At 34.2% G+C, this 19143-nt stretch overlaps 1 protein-coding gene across 1 annotated transcript in view; it reads right to left on the minus strand.

The window, feature by feature from the left end:
• The window catches only part of LOC103505620 (neuronal acetylcholine receptor subunit alpha-7-like), a 142235-nt gene that overhangs the window by 32319 nt on the left and 90773 nt on the right, over positions 1–19143 (minus strand). Inside the window, 2 exon segments of the mRNA XM_026820918.1 lie at positions 1923–2154; positions 9643–9823. Of these exon segments, the coding sequence (XP_026676719.1) occupies positions 1923–2154; positions 9643–9823 (413 nt within the window).

Raw genomic sequence — 19143 nt, forward strand, 5'->3', positions numbered from 1 at the left:
GAATATTAATTTGATCTATTAAGGGGGATTTCTTTTACCTATTAAAGGTCTTTCGGATGTTGGAGGCATCGTTTCGGCTACCATGTTAAGAAAAAACGTAAGGGATAGTAAGACAGTAACATCTGTAAGTAAATTAAAATAAACGGAAATAATAAATTAATGTATCATGAAGTCGATTACGTATTCTACTCGTAAAGGACGAAGCGGACAACCGTCATGTTCAAGAGTAGGTAGGTATCGACATAAGAACCTGAGTTGAAGCTATGGAATGTTGTAAACAGGAGTGTAGGAATTATTCTAAATACAATTCTACAATATGTAGTAGATGTATCATCTATTCCTAGCACATTAGAATTAATTACATAATAATCAGTGGGTGTGAACCGTACCTATATAAATTATTTATACCAATCTGATTTTACTTCTTAAGTAGGTACCGTAGAGCGGGGTGAAATGAGCCCTAGAGGGTGAAATAAAACCAAAATTAGTAACAAAATGAGATCCTATATTTTTGGAATGAATTGCCACATTTTTCTCATTTATAAGATCTAGAATAGTCTATTGTCTAATTATGGTGACTTTTTGCCAGTCTAACCATTTACCGTAGAGCGGGGTGAAATGAGCCCTAGAGGGTGAAATAAAACCAAAATTAGTAACAAAATGAGATCCTATATTTTTGGAATGAATAGCCACATTTTTCTCATTTATAATATCTAGAATAGTATATTGTCTAATTATGGTGACTTTTTGCGAGTCTAACCATGTCTAAACCTTTTCATTCGAGAATAATAGATTCGTAAAACATTTCACTAATTTTGGGGTTACTTCACATAATATTGTGGAACAATACGTTACGGGTGAATACATTAAATTTAAAGCTGGCCTTGGTATCTGATGTAAATCGCGTACTCAGATATTTATAACAACTACCAACGAAATACTTCTTCGCTTCATAAAAACCCATGTGCCCTTTTTATATTTTAAACCTAATTTCCAATGGAAATTCAGAAACACAAGAAATGATTTTGTTTATCTAATGAAAATGTAATACCTAATGTGAGTTTTTCGCCACACTCAACCGGTAAGGTAAATCCAAGGAGGCTCAAAAACGAGAGCAAAATACACGGAATGATTAGGTTTACCAGATGAAAAACGGTTCGTCTTCTCAGTTTCATCGAGAAGGTAACGTGAGGATAGAGAGAATCTGGACAGCACAGAAAGGTCTCATTTCGTAGGACTCCAGGTAGACCTGAAATCAGTTCATGAAAAAACACAAAATACACCAGGGAGGGAAAAAGGAGATGGCAGGTGAGAGGAAATAAAGAAAACCAAACGTGAAGAAGAGAAATGAAATGGTGAGCAGAGGTGACAAGGAGGGATTCGTTTGCAGTAATTCAATATGAATATGATTTGTAGGTAAATTAATCTTCTTGGTTAATACATGACCACTCTGGTAATTTAATATGTAAGTTCTGGAACAATTCTTATGATGATTAGAAAAAGCACAATTATTTCAGCACAATATACAAGAAGTTACGTGAAATTTTATGAAAAATTATCAGAATCCTTTTATGAAATATTTGCACAATATTGATTACAGGAACTTGTGGAAACATGAATTTTAGCAAATGAGAATATAAAACGTTAGTTACTAAAACAAAATAGGTTTCTACTTAAATATTTCTTATTACCTTTTCAAAAACAGGGAGTTTCCCTTCTAGGATCAGGAATTCATATTGAATATAAATTGCAACATATCAAACGAGAGATGATTGGTGTTGAAAGGATAGAGATAGAACAGAGTGATCAATATTTTGGTGAACAACAAAAAATAATTGAAATCAAAACAAAACACACACAATTAGATAAATATGTTTAAGCAACTAAAGACTAAGTAAAAAGAGTGAAAAGTGATATATTACCTAGAGAAAGTTTTTCGCCCGAGTCCGGTGGCAGGGTGAAGCCTAACACCGCCATTGAGGCTATTAGAACGCACGGCACGATTAGGTTGAAGAAATAGTACAAAGTTCTTCTTCTAATAATAATGACAAACGTGATATCTATGTAGGGTTCAGGGCAGCAATTGTAGAAAAGCTCGTTTCTTTTACCCGGGACACCTGTGGAAAGTCAATATTTCGAGTTTGTTTTGGTCTCCTTCCATGTTTGTGATTTGTGTGACATGTACATTTGGTTGTTAAAGGACATTTATACTCATTATAGTGTTGGCTGAATTGTACTATTTTACGTTTACAAGACTCCCTTGACATGTTAAGTACAAAAGCCTACGAACAGTCCCAATATTGTCAAATGTAATACTGGTACTAGTGCTGTTACTATATTGTGTATTGCTTAAGTAGGTAGTCGTCAGGTTTAGTGTTTTATTCAGGTATTTGTCGGTTTTTGTACTGTTTGGTGTCTACTCATTCGTTGTATGGAGATAAAAAAAGAGTTTCATACTTTTGAGAAATACTTAGTTCTACCTATATGTTAATTATTTGTATTTATCTCTTTCAGACGATAGTTCCCTATTTTTAAATGTAAATAAATTATTTTTCAAGGTTCTAAGAGTAAGGAATATTATTTTTTACTGAAGCGGCAAAAGCTTACCAATAATTTTGTTTGTAGGCTTAGCTTGCAAGTCTTTGAATGCAGAAACTAATCTTAGGCCATATTTAAAGTTTTCATGACAATTATTAGGTACGTACCCATGCACAACTTTACGATTGCCTGACCATTTCATAAAATGATGTTAAGGCATTGTCATGCATGAGAGTGGATTTTAAAAATGCTCTAATTATTACCTTATTACTTTCATAATTTTAAAAATGCTCTAAATATTAATTAGGTACTTCATAATTCAAATACTTATAATTTACCAGTCGTTTAGTTTTTGTATTGTGCAGATCTTATTCTTCAAACTGATGATGTTTGTCTCAATGCATTTTGATTGATATGACATCTTATGTACAAATGTACATAGGTCTTATTTGTAGCTTAGCTTCCTTTGTTTTCAAAAAGCTGGTCTTCCCCAAAACTACGTTAATAATAATACCTAGCTCTTTTGCAACACTTTCCTTTCATTCTTACCTTGCACTAATCATGCACAACTTTACGATTGCCTGACCATTTCATAAAATGATGTTAAGGCATTGTCATGCATGAGAGTGGATTTTAAAAATGCTCTAAATATTAATTAGGTACTTCATAATTCAAATACTTATAATTTACCAGTCGTTTAGTTTTTTTATTGTGCAGATCTTATTGTTCAAACTGATGATGTTTGTCTCAATGCATTTTGATTGATATGACATCTTATGTACAAATGTACATAGGCCTTATTTGTAGCTTAGCTTCCTTTGTTTTCAAAAAGTTGGTCTTCCCCAAAACTACGTTAATAATAGTACCTAGCTCTTTTGCAACACTTTCCTTTCATTCTTACCTTGCACTAACCATCTAAAAAGGTTTCATGTTTGATCTACGTACGAGTAGCCATTGGGTATTTCAGTTCCACATGTTTAATCTAAGATCTAGAATCCAAATTCCATGTTGTTCCTCAAACAAACCTTTTAAAACAATTTAATCTTTCCACACAGATATTTTCAACGGGGATTCCTGACACTATCTTGCTCAGTTTCTTTTGCTCTTATGTTATTCAGTCCCATTTTGCTCTATTTTCTTTTACCATCAAAGAGAAGCACTATCTTGCTCAGTTTCTTTTGCTCTTATGTTATTCAGTCCCATTTTGCTCTATTTTCTTTTACCATCAAAGAGAAACACACCACTGTTTTACATTTGAGAATACTATCTGAGAATCACATTGTTTAGAAAGAACTCTAATAAAATTTTGTACGTTTTCCTTTTTGTTTTCAAAATTTTCTTTACGTAGCTATCTGAGAATCACATTGTTTAGAAAGAACTCTAATAAAATTTTGTACGTTTTCCTTTTTGTTTTCAAAATTTTCTTTACGTAGGTATAATCTCCATCCATTATCTATCATTTTTGCACTAACCTCAGTAGCGGTTAGCAGGGAATTTTGAACGTGGAGTTGGTGGTTCGAGTCCAAGTCAAAACATTTCGTACAGTTTGATCGAGACACGGTATTTGCTATAGTGACAAGCATTATTTTCTGACCATTATATTTAATTTTTATTGACCCAATTAATTTTTACAGAAAGAAAATAATCAGAGAGAAGAAACACTAAACAAAATTATTTTTTCTGTGGGGAAAAATGATTCGGAAAAAGTTTATCTTTTCCGTTTTGGAACGGAGTGCCAAAAGTTACTTTCAGTTTATATTTATAATGTTCTTATTTCGCAATTAATATTGTATATTTCTCAATTCTTCACGATCATACTGGGTTGTTTTATTGCAAAGAAATACAGATAAAAAAAAGCAAATTAATAAGAAAATCAATTGCAAATCGACACCATATCATGCATTGCTAAACATCATAAGCTGATCCATATTAAATTTCCAAGTTTAAAATCATGTTTGAAACATGTGAATGTGTACAGTTGGGAGTTATCCACATAAATTATAAATGTAGACCGAAGATAATTGTATTTCGCAATTAATATTGTATATTTCTCAATTCTTCACGATCATACTGGGTTGTTTTATTGCAAAGAAATACAGATAGGTAAGTTTAGTCCTGTAGATTCTCTTCTTGTATTGTAAAAAGTAGAGTTACTTCACTGTGTCCATTTATTTCAGGCCTGAATCCAAAATAATACCTTCCGGGATTCTGAGTTTTGATTGTCCAATCATGGACTAGGCCTGAATCCAAAATAATACCTTCCGGGATTCTGAGTTTTGATTGTCCAATCATGGACTAAGAAACACATTTCAATGTGAGTATCTGAATTCTGAATCACACAGTATACAAAAAACACGAGCAAAGAGGAACTGGATTTAACGAAGTTTCTCAAAAGAGGATTTTGAGGCATCGTTTCGGCTACCATGTTAAGAAAAAACGTAAGGGATAGTAAGACAGTAACATCTGTAAGTAAATTAAAATAAACGGAAATGATAAATTAATGTATCATGAAGTCGATTATTCTACTCGTAAAGGACGAAGCGGACAACCGTTATGTTCAAGAGTAGGTATCGACATAAGAACCTGAGTTGAAGCTATGGAATGTTGTGAACAGGAGTGTAGGAATTATTCTAAATACAAAAAAACGTAAGGGATAGTAAGACAGTAACATCTGTAAGTAAATTAAAATAAACGGAAATAATAAATTAATGTATCATGAAGTCGATTATTCTACTCGTAAAGGACGAAGCGGACAACCGTCATGTTCAAGAGTAGGTATCGACATAAGAACCTGAGTTGAAGCTATGGAATGTTGTGAACAGGAGTGTAGGAATTATTCTAAATATTATCTCTACAATACGTAGTATCATTGATACGTATTCCTACCACATTAGAATTAATTACATAATAATCAGTGGGTGTGAACCCTACCTATATAAATTATTTATACCAATCTGATTTTACTTCTTAAGTAGGTACCGTAGAGCGGGGTGAAATGAGCCCAAAATTAGTAACAAAATGAGATCCTATATTTTTGGAACGAATGGCCACATATTTCTCATTTATAATATCTAGAATAGTCTATTGTCTAATTATGGTGACTTTTTGCCAGTCGAACCATTTCTAAACCTTTTCATTCGAGAATAATAGATTCGTAAATCATTTCACTAATTTTGGGGTTACTTCACCCCTGGTGCTCAATTCATTCTGGTCTACGGTACCTACGTTTCGTTTTTGTTGTTTTTCAACAATTGGGTACGTATAGGTATGTACAAAAATCATTATTTACCTGTTTTGAGTATATTTCAGCAGCAATTTAAAGATGGTAAAAAGGAACTTCAGGCGAGAGAGCAAAACATCTTTAACAGCTTTGCGCAGATTTATTTTCACATAAATAATACTTTGTTTTAATTTAAATAAATTAGTCTTGTCGTATAATAAAAAGAAAAAGAATATATATATTATCATAATGACGAAAACATAATATTTTTCAAAGGTAGGTGTTGAAAAAAGCAGAGCAGTTATTTTGAGGTGAAAATATGAACACTATTTGCATTGCAAAGTACATGGGAGAGCTTTGGAACAACATGGGTATTAACCAGGATTCTGTGAGGTGTTTTGTTAACATGACCACTCTGGTAATTTAATATGTAAGTTCTGGAACAATTCTTATGATGATTAGAAAAAGCACAATTATTTCAGCACAATATACCTACAAGAAGTTACGTGAAATTTTATGAAAAAATATCAGAATCCTTTTATGAAATATTTGCACAATATTGATTACAGGAACTTGTGGAAACATGAATTTTAGCAAATGAGAATATAAAACGTTAGTTACTAAAACAAAATAGGTTTCTACTTAAATACGATTACAGGAACTTGTGGAAACATGAATTTTAGCAAATGAGAATATAAAACGTTAGTTACTAAAACAAAATAGGTTTCTACTTAAATATTTCTTATTACCTTTTCAAAAACAGGGAGTTTCCCTTCTAGGATCAGGAATTCATATTGAATATAAATTGCAACATATCAAACGAGAGATGATTGGTGTTGAAAGGATAGAGATAGAACAGAGTGATCAATATTTTGGTGAACAACAAAAAATAATTGAAATCAAAACAAAACACACACAATTAGATAAATATGTTTAAGCAACTAAAGACTAAGTAAAAAGAGTGAAAAGTGATATATTACCTAGAGAAAGTTTTTCGCCCGAGTCCGGTGGCAGGGTGAAGCCTAACACCGCCATTGAGGCTATTAGAACGCACGGCACGATTAGGTTGAAGAAATAGTACAAAGTTCTTCTTCTAATAATAATGACAAACGTGATATCTATGTAGGGTTCAGGGCAGCAATTGTAGAAAAGCTCGTTTCTTTTACCCGGGACACCTGTGGAAAGTCAATATTTCGAGTTTGTTTTGGTCTCCTTCCATGTTTGTGATTTGTGTGACATGTACATTTGGTTGTTAAAGGACATTTATACTCATTATAGTGTTGGCTGAATTGTACTATTTTACGTTTACAAGACTCCCTTGACATGTTAAGTACAAAAGCCTACGAACAGTCCCAATATTGTCAAATGTAATACTGGTACTAGTGCTGTTACTATATTGTGTATTGCTTAAGTAGGTAGTCGTCAGGTTTAGTGTTTTATTCAGGTATTTGTCGGTTTTTGTACTGTTTGGTGTCTACTCATTCGTTGTATGGAGATAAAAAAAGAGTTTCATACTTTTGAGAAATACTTAGTTCTACGGTATTTGTCGGTTTTTGTACTGTTTGGTGTCTACTCATTCATTGTATGGAGATAAAAAAAGAGTTTCATACTTTTGAGAAATACTTATTTGGTATTTGTCGGTTTTTGTACTGTTTGGTGTCTACTCATTCATTGTATGGAGATAAAAAAAGAGTTTCATACTTTTGAGAAATACTTAGTTCTATATGTTAATTATTTGTATTTATCTCTTTCAGACGATAGTTCCCTATTTTTAAATGTAAATATTAATTATTTGTATTTATCTCTTTCAGACGATAGTTCCCTATTTTTAAATGTAAATCAATTATTTTTCAAGGTTCTAAGAGTAAGGAATATCATTTTTTACTGAAGCGGCAAAAGCTCACCAATAATTTTGTTTGTAGGCTTAGCTTGCAAGTCTTTGAATGCAGAAACTAATCTTAGGCCATATTTAAAGTTTTCATGACAATTATTAGGTACGTACCCATGCACAACTTTACGATTGCCTGACCATTTCATAAAATGATGTTAAGGCATTGTCATGCATGAGAGTGGATTTTAAAAATGCTCTAATTATTACCTTATTACTTTCATAATTTTAAAAATGCTCTAAATATTAATTAGGTACTTCATAATTCAAATACTTATAATTTACCAGTCGTTTAGTTTTTGGGGGTGGAAAAAACAATCTGTTTTTGACATTGACTGTTTCACGATCTCTAATCTACCGGGAGAAACTTTCGCAAAACAACAGATTGAAGTTTTCTTTTTATAGATTTTAGAGGTATAGCTTACAGGTATAGGTATTAGTATAACAAACTGTTAACGAGTTAAAATTACGAGGTAGTTACAAAGGTCATGTGGCATGGAAAATGTGTTTTCTGGTAGTTCTGGAAAACGTGTTTCTGGTAGTTCTGGGAAACAAAAAGAGGAATTCCTGGACAAAATTCAATGGTATTTTTGGTAGGAGACACAAAAAATAACGTAAAAAGAACATGGTAAAGGAATGTTCAAGGTAAGAAAAAATCTAAAGAAAAGGGTCGCGAAAAAGAAACAATAAGAGAGATAGGGTGATTCCTAGGTAGATCAAGTCTCTATTTTATACACCTATCGTATACCCTATTCAAATGCCCATTGATATAATTATATGGAAGACAATGAAAATTAAAAGAATAAAGACAGGACGGGGAGGAGGAGCAGGAGGAAAAAAATAGGAGATGAAGATAAGCATCGTATACCCTATTCAAATGCCCATTGATATAATTATATGGAAGACAATGAAAATTAAAAGAATAAAGACAGGACGGGGAGGAGGAGGAGGAGGAAAAAAATAGGAGATGAAGATGAGTACACAATAGAATAAAAACCATTCTTGCGTTGGTAACAGAACATTTTAATTGCCTGTTGTTTTATTCACGCTAAAATGGAAAGAAGAGATGTGGTATACTGGGGGAATATCCATACTTATAGGAACCTACAGGTATACAGAACAGGTTGATTAGTTATACACAATTCTTACCAAGAAAATCTTGTGCTCTGCTCTCAGACTACTTTAAAAGGTCCTTAGACTCATTTTAAACCAAAAGTTTCAAAAAATGTTTATTTCATTAACCCGATTGGTGACTATGTATCTAAGTCCTATCTTTTTATTTATGTAATGTAAATAGTCTTATTTATAATAATAAAAATACTATTCACGTAAATACCTTGTCAACACCAATCCTTTCTTCAATTCTTCTTCTCTACAGGTATACAGAACAGGTTGGTTAGTTATACACAATTCTTACCAAGAAAATCTTGTGCTCTGCTCTCAGACTACTTTAAAAGTTCTTTAGACTCATTTTAAACCAAAGGTTCCAAAAAATGTTTATTTCATTAACCCGATTGGTGACTATGTATCTAAGTCCTATCTTTTTATTTATGTAATGTAAATAGTCTTATTTATAATAATAAAAATACTATTCACGTAAATACCTTGTCAACACCAATCCTTTCTTCAATTCTTCTTCTAGGTATGAAAATTCTTCATAATAAATTATTTTCATTCCTGCTCATAAATAAGAATAAAACGAATTTAAAATTTAAAGAAGAGAATTTTCCGGTCCCCTACAAAGGTATACTAGTAAAAATTAAATTTAGAGTAAAAAAGAAAAAGAAGGCAAATATCCTATTGTTATCCAAGCTATTATAGGTAAATGTACCAAATTTTAAAACCATCAGATTATTGAAAGTTGTCAACAGATTAGTTTTAGGATTTTACCCATTCATAGATTCATCCTAACAGAGATTTTAAGTTAAAATGCACAATAGCGTGTAAAGAAATAAATAAAAACACTGAAAAAGAAGAGGCAATCTTTCGCACTCACCTGCAGTCCGTCGTACGTCCAACTACCGAACTTCATTTCGCACCGCTGATCGTCGAACGGGAACCAGGTGATGTCGATCTTGCACGTGCTCTTGAAGATGCCCGGTGGAATGTACACGCAGCTACCGTTGCTCCGGACCACCACATTGGTGGGATAAGTGCTGTCGAAGCCTTCGTCAGCACTGGGGGAAACAGACTAGATTGGTAGATAGCGACTCCTATTAGTCACCTTCCACTCAAAAGTCTTTATTATTACTACCCCAAAATGGGGCCCCCAAAAGAGATATCTGTGATGGAGCCCATTTTTTTTTCTCTCTAGGTGTACGAGACTTTACTCTTTTATTACTCTCTCTCTCACTCGCTCTCTTCCCTCCCTCTCTTTTTTTTCTCTCCCCACTCCCTCCCCTATTAGTTATAGTGGGTAGAAATTAGGGAGGGGGATAGACTGGGGAGAGAGGTTGGTGAAAAATATGAGGAGGGGGAAAATGGACCCGTCTTAATGTTCTGGATGTTTCACCAGGTTATAGGGTCATTTCGGTCATTGGATCAGTGTGGGGCACATTGTGATTAATGAATTGATCGTTCTGTGTACCTAGCTATGTACCTACATACACGATTTATAGTTACGAGTAGGTACATTCATATCTTACGGGAAAACTGATCAATGCATTCGATTTGTAAGCAAGAGAATGCGAATTCAATCCCGGCCGAGGCATTATCTCTATTGATATGAGAAATCGACCACATAAAAATATATGTACATACAATTTCAATAGAGTTCCAAGAGTTAGGTGGTAGATAGCGACTCCTATATTAGTCACCTTCCACTCAAAAGTCTTTATTATTACTACCCCAAAATGGGGCCCCCAAAAGAGATCTCTGTGATGGAGCCCATTTTTTTTTCTCTCTAGGTGTACGAGACTTTACTCTTTTATTACTCTCTCACTCGCTCTCTTCCCTCCCTCTCCATTCGGTTTGTAAGCAAGAGAATGCGAATTCAATCCCGGCCGAGGCATTATCTCTATTGATATGAGAAATCGACCACATAAAAATATGTACATACAATTTCAATAGAGTTCCAAGAGTTAGGTGGTAGATTGGTACTCCTATATTAGTCACCTTCCACTCAAAAGTCTTTATTATTACTACCCCAAAATGGGGCCCCCAAAAGAGATCTCTGTGATGGAGCCCATTTTTTTTTCTCTCTAGGTGTACGAGACTTTACTCTTTTATTACTCTCTCTCACTCGCTCTCTTCCCTCCCTCTCTTTTTTTTCTCTCTTTCTCTCTTCTCTCCCTCTTTTTCTCTCTCTCTTCCCCTCTTTCGCTCATATTTTTCTGTTTCTTTTCACTACATTAAACAACTTTTCCGTCTGTTTCTCTCTCTCTCGCTCTCTTCTTTCTCCAATGCTCTAAGCTTAATAAAGTATTTCATTAACTTTTCTGTTCCACTTTACAATGTCCCTACCTTATTCTTCTCTTTCTATCTCGAGCTTTATTTTCTGAATAAAATCAGCTCAGACCTACTATGAATTATTTTCATGAATGATTCCCACAGACAGCAGACCGGGAGAGAGAGAGAGAGAGAGAGAGAGAGAGAGAGAGGAATGTTGAAGAAATAAGAGTAATAATGGGACAATATAATATTCCAATTTTTTTTACTAGCAAGAGTTTGCAAATAATGACGCTTGCCTGGTAAACAGGAGAACGAAGGCTCAATCCTAGAAGAATTAGGTATGTCCTAAAAATAATTTGAGAATGTGGCCATAATTTGGCCCACTGCTGAGGTAAAGGACTCTAGTTCTATTAGACCAGGACTAAAATAAGCACTATGTATTATATTATTTTCATCTTCTGAAGCTGTAGGTAGCCTCTTAGAGCACCCTGTATTTCAGGGAGAGAGAGAGAGAGAGAGAGAGAGAGAGAGAGAGGAATGTTGAAGAAATAAGAGTAATAATGGGACAATATAATATTCCAATTTTTTACTAGCAAGAGTTTGCAAAAAATGACGCTTGCCTGGTAAACAGGAAAATGAAGGCTCAATCCTAGCAGAATTAGGTAGGTATGTCCTAAAAATAATTTGAGAATGTGACCATAATTTGGCCCACTGCTGAGGTAAAGGACTCTAGTTCTATTAGACCAGGACTGAAATGAGCACTATGTATTATATTATTATCATCTTCTGAAGCTGTAGGTCGCCTTTTAGAGCACCCTGTATTTCAGAAGGTAGCTGGAAAGTTAATATTAATAAAGAGAGAAGAGCGAACGACTCAAATAAATTGGCATATTAAATTACATCTTCTGCTCTCTGGTTCGTTCGCTTTTTTTTCTAAAGAATTTTATACATAATACAGATATTAATAAAGAGAGAAGAGCGAACGACTCAAATAAATTGGCATATTAAATTACATCTTCTGCTCTCTGGTTCGTTCGCTTTTTTTTTTCTAAAGAATTTTATACATAATACAAACGCTCTTCCGTTTTTCTCAAAATATCATTACCTACTGAGAAACTCAATTTCTCAGTGAGAAGTAATCTGATGGGTACTTTGAAAACACGATTATTACCCTCCACACTAAAAAAGCAGACCGGATGGTCATATACGTTTTTATTAGGTTAATTTTTAACCTGTTCCTTGGAGCAGGACTTTTGTTAATAATTGATCACTTTAATCTTTCTCTATGTACTCGCTCACAAAGTTTGCTTCATTCTAGACTTGCTGGAAAGCTTTTCTTAATAACAGACTCTTGCCACAGGGCGAGCTTATAATTTTGTCTGAGTAATTTTCAAACGTGTAACCCTTCATTGGTAACACTATCATGTAGGAAAATGTGTGTCATACAATATGAGGTGCAATAAAAACGGGCAAAGGAAAAGAAGAGAAGGTAAAGTAAGGCGGGGGAGAGGAGGAAGGGATAAGGTAAAATAAGGAGAAAGGGGAGGAAAAACAGTTGGAGAAAAGATATTATGGAAAATGTGGATAAATGCAAGAAAGGAGAGAGAACAAGAGGAAAAGCAGGTATTGCAACTGTTGCAAGAGTGAATGGTAGGATAAGTTGTTTTGTGAGCTTATAAAAAATAAAAATAGAAAACAAATGGTATTGTCAATATTGTCATTTAACAAGTTAGAAACAAGTTACCTGGATAAATGTTATATTGTTTGAGTGGATATTTACTTAGTTCTATGTTTTCCAACATGAACTGAAGAGTATACTATTTTTCCAGTCTTTTTCATCTATTTTCATTTTATTTTTTCTAAACAAACAATGAATGATCAAGTAAAGAAGACGAAGGCAAAAAATCTTATTTTCCAAAGTAAATGATCTGTGTGCTGTGATAGGAGCGAATATAAACAAAACAATTGATAAAAATGTGAAGAATTGGAGTGGAAGGAGGGAAGAAACGAAGAACAAAAGTCAAAATATATAATTGAAAAAAAGAAGGAGAGTGAAAAAGGGAAAATAAAATGTCAGATGCAATGTTGGAGAAAGAGCAGAAGGAAATTATCGGAACAAAATGAAGTGAAAGAGAAAAAAAGATCAGAGCTATCAATACTAGGGACAAACATGTGGTCGAAAATTGAATTGAAAACAAACTTACAAATTAATTTTCCCTGATACAAAATTATGACAAGTCAGGTAAAAAAAAGGAACGGAATCTGCAAAAACTCGCGTAGGTAAAAACCGTCTCACAGGATATACGAGTATTATTATAAGAGTAGAACAGGATATTGTTTTAAAAAGTTTGGTCTGTCTAAACAACATATTGACTTTTGATCCTTACCTGACAGTCTAATTAAACCACAAATTATGCACTTTACCGATTATAAGAAGTTATAGTTAGTGTCTTTAAGAATTGTAGTTATTTTGTGAGAATTTTTTTCGCTCTGTACGTACATCCACGCCGCTGTGCAAAGTTTATCTCTTCTCACGCCTTTCATATTCGACATTTTAACAAAATTGTACACGACTCAATAAAGCAAGGTGTCAAATAAATCAAAACTATTGCTTTCGACTAGACTTTGCTCTTCATCTCATCAATTTTTTCGCATTGTTTATTCCATTGCTATCCTGTATCTACCTCCTCCCGCCTCCTAAATGGGGCCCCCAAAAGAGATCTCTGTGATGGAGCCCATTTTTTTTTCTCTCTAGGTGTACGAGACTTTACTCTTTTATTACTCTCTCTCACTCGCTCTCTTCCCTCCCTCTCTTTTTACCCGGGACACCTGTGGAAAGTCAATATTTCGAGTTTGTTTTGGTCTCCTTCCATGTTTGTGATTTGTGTGACATGTACATTTGTTTGTTAATTAGATAATGTAGTTGTGTAAAACATTTTCGTACTCACCTAAGAGATCCCATTCGCCATTAGTAATAAAACTACTGATATCCCCTCCCCCCTCGTCCTGCAGCTGGAGATCCAACTGAAATGTTAAAAGACAAACATGTAAGTGTCCATTATTATTATTTAGATACATAAATTTTACATTTCAAAAAGGTTAAACAAGGAGTTATCTTGTGAGAGAAAGAAGAAGAAAAAGAAAGAGCAGAGGAAGAATTAGATAATGTAGTTGTGTAAAACATTTTCGTACTCACCTAAGAGATCCCATTCGCCATTAGTAATAAAACTACTGATATCCCCTCCTCCCTCGTCCTGCAGCTGGAGATCCAACTGAAATGTTAAAAGACAAACATGTAAGTGTCCATTATTATTATATAGATACATAAATTTTACATTTCAAAAAGGTTAAACAAGGAGTTATCTTGTGAGAGAAAGAAGAAGAAAAAGAGCAGAGGAAGAAAGAAAGAGGAAAGAGGGAAAAAGAAAGAAAGAGACACTTGAGACTCTCAAAAGAAACAGTAAATTTTACATTTCAAAAAGGTTAAACAAGGAGTTATCTTGTGAGAGAAAGAAGAAGAAAAAGAAAGAGCAGAGGAAGAAAGAAAGAGGAAAGAGGGAAAAAGAAAGAAAGAGACACTTGAGACTCTCAAAAGAAACAAAACAAATTCCAAGATCACATTTTATCTCCCTCTAGCAGCTAGCTCAACACGTTCATCATGAAAACTGATCAATCAATCTCTTGGGAATTCTTTCTCCTTTTCTCTCTCTTTTCTCCTTCTTACCATATCATTTTGCCACATGTCTCTCCCCCTACTTCTCTATTTGTTCCTTTTTCTATTCTCTCCAACACCTTTTCCTCCTCCTTTCCTTTTTGATACCTTCCTATTTACCCCTCACACTTTTTCCCCTCCTTTCTTTCTACTTTCTTTCTCTCTCATCTATAACTCTTCCCCTCTTCTTTTTACTTTTTATTTACAAGTTTATCAACATCTTATCGAAGTTACATCAACATCGCCTCTCCTCCCACCCTTGCCCCACCTACCAACAGCAAATAAGGGCTGAATTTAGAAACTTTAGGTTCTAAAATGTTTTAGGATAGGAGGGGAGTGAGCCAAGATGGATAAGGAAGAAGGGCACTGCCAAAAAGTGTGGGGAGGTTGAGGTAAAATAATGGGGGTGGAAAAAACAATCTGTTTTTGACATTGACTGTTTCACGATCTCTAATCTACCGGGAGAAACTTTCGCAAAACAACAGATTGAAATTTTCTTTTTATAGATTTTAGAGGTATAGCTTACAGGTATAGGTATTAGTATAACAAACTGTTAACGAGGTAAAATTACGAGGTAGTTACAAAGGTCATGTGGCATGGAAAACGTGTTTTCTGGTAGTTCTGGAAAACGTGCCGCCTCCTATTATTCTCCCTCTCTTTTTCCCTCTTCGTATATGAGGGGCCAAGAGGTAAACCGGACTAACCCACATTTTTGATTTTTCCAGTTCTTTGGACTAACCCACAGCCCGAAACGCCCTCTATCTGCTAGTGGATGAATTATAACGATATCAGCTGTAGTTACAAAGTTATGAAGATGGTAAGGTGGGCTAACCCACAACACTCAAGTGCCACTCCTAGACTTTGACTCCAATTATCTCAAAATGAAGTTAGTGTGGGTTAGTCCGTTTTACCTCTTGGCCTCTCATTTAAGCATATTTACATCTTAAAATTATACCTCTCAGAAGCCTTTATTAAAGTTCAGTCTTAAAACATAGTAGGAACGAGAAGAAGAAGAAACCCAATGAAATCAAATTTTTATGTCCAATACTTTTACGTAAAAGGTACCTATCGGAAAATGATTTTACTTTAAACGTTGAAATTTAGAATTAATTTCATTCATCTAATAATAGGTTCAATATCAATATAGGTACCGTTTATTTATGTGAGCATCCACAACCATTGTTTTAATATTTGAGAAGAAATTTCCAAAGAAATAGATAGATGTACTAAGCTGATTACAATTTTGTTATTATAATTGGATGCTATTAGGGCCGACCTCAGTAGCTACATCAGCTAATAGAGAAAATGCAAGGGAGAGAATCACATCACGGAAAGTTTAAATGAGTTTCACCATTTTTTCAGAATTTTTTGGTCAAATGCGAACCGAGACGTAAGATACTAGGATAACCTGGCAAGGCAGAATGTGCAAAATCTGGAACCACAATCAGGGTTAAAAGGTTAAAACTTTGTTTAACTCTTAGATAAAACAATCTGATTGGTTGATTTCAAACTTTTTAGCCAATCCGATTTCTCCAAGATGTAAACTTCAAACTCAGATTGTGGTCAGGTTTACCTTACGTCTTAAGACCGCTCAAATAACTGTTAATCCAATTTTTTTTAATTAACTAGGCACACAATAGTTTTAACATATAACACACCTACTTAGTTTATTTCAGGGGCCAAGAGGTAAACCGGACTAACCCACATTTTTGGATTTTTTCAGTTTTTTGGACTAAACCACAGCCCGAAACGCCCTCTATCTGCTGGTAGATGACTTATAACGATATCAGCTGTAGTTACAAAGTTATGAAGATGGTAGGTGGGCTAACCCACAACAGTCAAGTGCCACTCCTAGACTTTGACTCCAATTATCTCAAAATGAAGTTAGTGTGGGTTAGTCCGTTTTACCTCTTGGCCCCTCATTTAAGCATATTTACATCTTAAAATTATACCTCTCAGAAGCCTTTATTAGTTCAGTCTTAAAACATAGTAGGAACGAGAAGAAGAAGTAGAAGAAACCAATGAAATCAAATTTTTATGTCCGATACTTTTACGTAAAAGGTACCTATCGGAAAATGATTTTACTTTAAACGTTGAAATTTAGAATTAATTTCGTTCATCTAATAATAGGTTCAATATCAATATAGGTACCGTTTATTTATGTGAGCATCCACAACCATTGTTTTAATATTTGAGAAGAAATTTCCAAAAAAATACATAGATAGATGTACTAAGCTGATTACAAATTTGTTATTATAATTGGATGCTATTAGGGCCGACCTCAGTAGCAACATCAGCTAATAGAGAAAATGCAAGGGAGTGTATCTGAATTCTGAATCACACAGTATACAAAAAACACGAGCAAAGAGGAACTGGATTTAACGAAGTTTCTCAAAAGAGGATTTTCCCCATTTTATTTTTTTACTTTTCACTTAAACTTTTTGAAGAAAATCAAAAGAGAGAAAATGTTTTCTCCTACGAGTTGTATTTATCCTATTTGACCGAGCGTGAAATGAAGAACTACATGAAGGAAAGGCAAACGCTGACAGCATCTCCACTAACGGGATCACAAAGTGTGTTGAAAACACAACTTCCTGCTGGAACTTGAAATGGTAAACAGGGCTGATGGCTGACTTTGTTGGTCATTTATTTCAAACGTGACTTGAATGCCTGACTTTATTTTAAGATATTCCATTCGCAATATACCTACATAATTTGAACAGGCGCCTACCCACCTACATATCTACACTGTATTGCCTATGATATTGGATTTCCCTCAACGCAAAAATTCGAATAAAAGTATTTAGTTATTTCCCTGCCTAAAATGTAATTTTCACCTAGTTAATATTATTTCAAAGTCTGTCGGTGTGTACATAGTTAGTCCGTCATTAGTCTTTAAAAAATTAGGATGAACAATATCTTTTATAGTACTAATAAAAGTATTTAGTTATTTCCCTGCCTAAAATGTAATTTTCACCTAGTTAATATTATTTCAAAGTCTGTCGGTGTGTACATAGTTAGCCCGTCATTAGTCTTTAGAAAATTAGGATGAACAATATCTTTTATAGTACTGAAATTATTTTTACAATAGTTTTATTATCTGCCACCGGGTCAATGTGGAAGTACATTTTATTCGGTGCTCAAAGTTGGTGTGATAAGCAGTCCGTGGATGTGAGTTTCAAACCATTTCTAATTAGAAGAAGTTTGGTGGGTTAGAACAAATACTAGAAGAGATTTCGTGAATATGTCAGAGAGAGATGTTTAGTGGGTTTTCATTTTACAAACATTTACATTTTGCATACATTTACAAAATCTTATACCTACATTATTATCTGCCACCGGGTCAATGTGGAAGTACATTTTATTCGGTGCTCAAAGTTGGTGTGATAAGCAGTCCGTGGATGTGAGTTTCAGACCATTTCTAATTTATTAGAAGAAGTTTGGTGGGTTAGAACAAACACTAGAAGAGATTTCGTGAATATGTCAGAGAGAGATGTTTAGTGGGTTTTCATTTTACAAACATTTACAAAATCTTATACATATAGACAGAAATACCTAAATACCTACTCGTAAAAGAAATACCCCATATCTATTATGAAAACGGATTTAAAATTCACTGTCTCTCTAGAAAATCCGGAAACAGACAAGGGCGAAAGAAGTGGTAAGGAATAGAGAGCGGAATTTGGTGCGTGAGTTTGGTAAAGTCTGACTTGTCAGCGCTAAAGACCTACTGTCCCTAGTAAAACGCTTAAACGGAGAAAAAAGTCTCACTCGGAAACAGACAAGGGCGAAAGAAGTGGTAAGGAATAGAGAGCGGAATTTGGTGCGTGAGTTTGGTAAAGTCTGACTTGTCAGCGCTAACGACCTACTGTCCCTAGTAAAACGCTTAAACGGAGAAAAAAGTCTCACTTGTCAATTAGGTACCAGAATGTTAAGGTTGTTCCCCAAAATTTGCATTACTCAAGTCAGTATCAAGGTAACCCCAATCCTTCCAACACCGTGAGATAGGTGCCTTTCCTCACGGACACGGAAGTAAGTATCAAGGCAATAGAAGTCACACGTTTTCCTCATAATCCGCGATAAATGTTACCACTTCGAGTGAATTCATTGTATATAAAACATTTATAAAAATCCGAGGTAATGTGTTTGCGTAAAGTAAATTAACTGGGAGAAGTAACACGGAAGTAAGTATCAAGGCAATAGAAGTCACACGTTTTCCTCATAATCCGCGATAAATGTTACCACTTCGAGTGAATTCATTGTAAATAAAACATTTATAAAAATCCGAGGTAATGTGTTTGCGTAAAGTAAATTACTGGGGGAAGTAAAACTAAATGATGTTTTCTATATGGCGCATTGCATACTCAAATAATTTTACGGCATTCATACAAAATT

The sequence above is a fragment of the Diaphorina citri genome, unplaced genomic scaffold (genome assembly GCF_000475195.1).
Source record: "Diaphorina citri unplaced genomic scaffold, Diaci psyllid genome assembly version 1.1 scaffold185, whole genome shotgun sequence".
Classification (NCBI taxonomy): Eukaryota; Metazoa; Arthropoda; class Insecta; order Hemiptera; family Psyllidae; genus Diaphorina; species Diaphorina citri.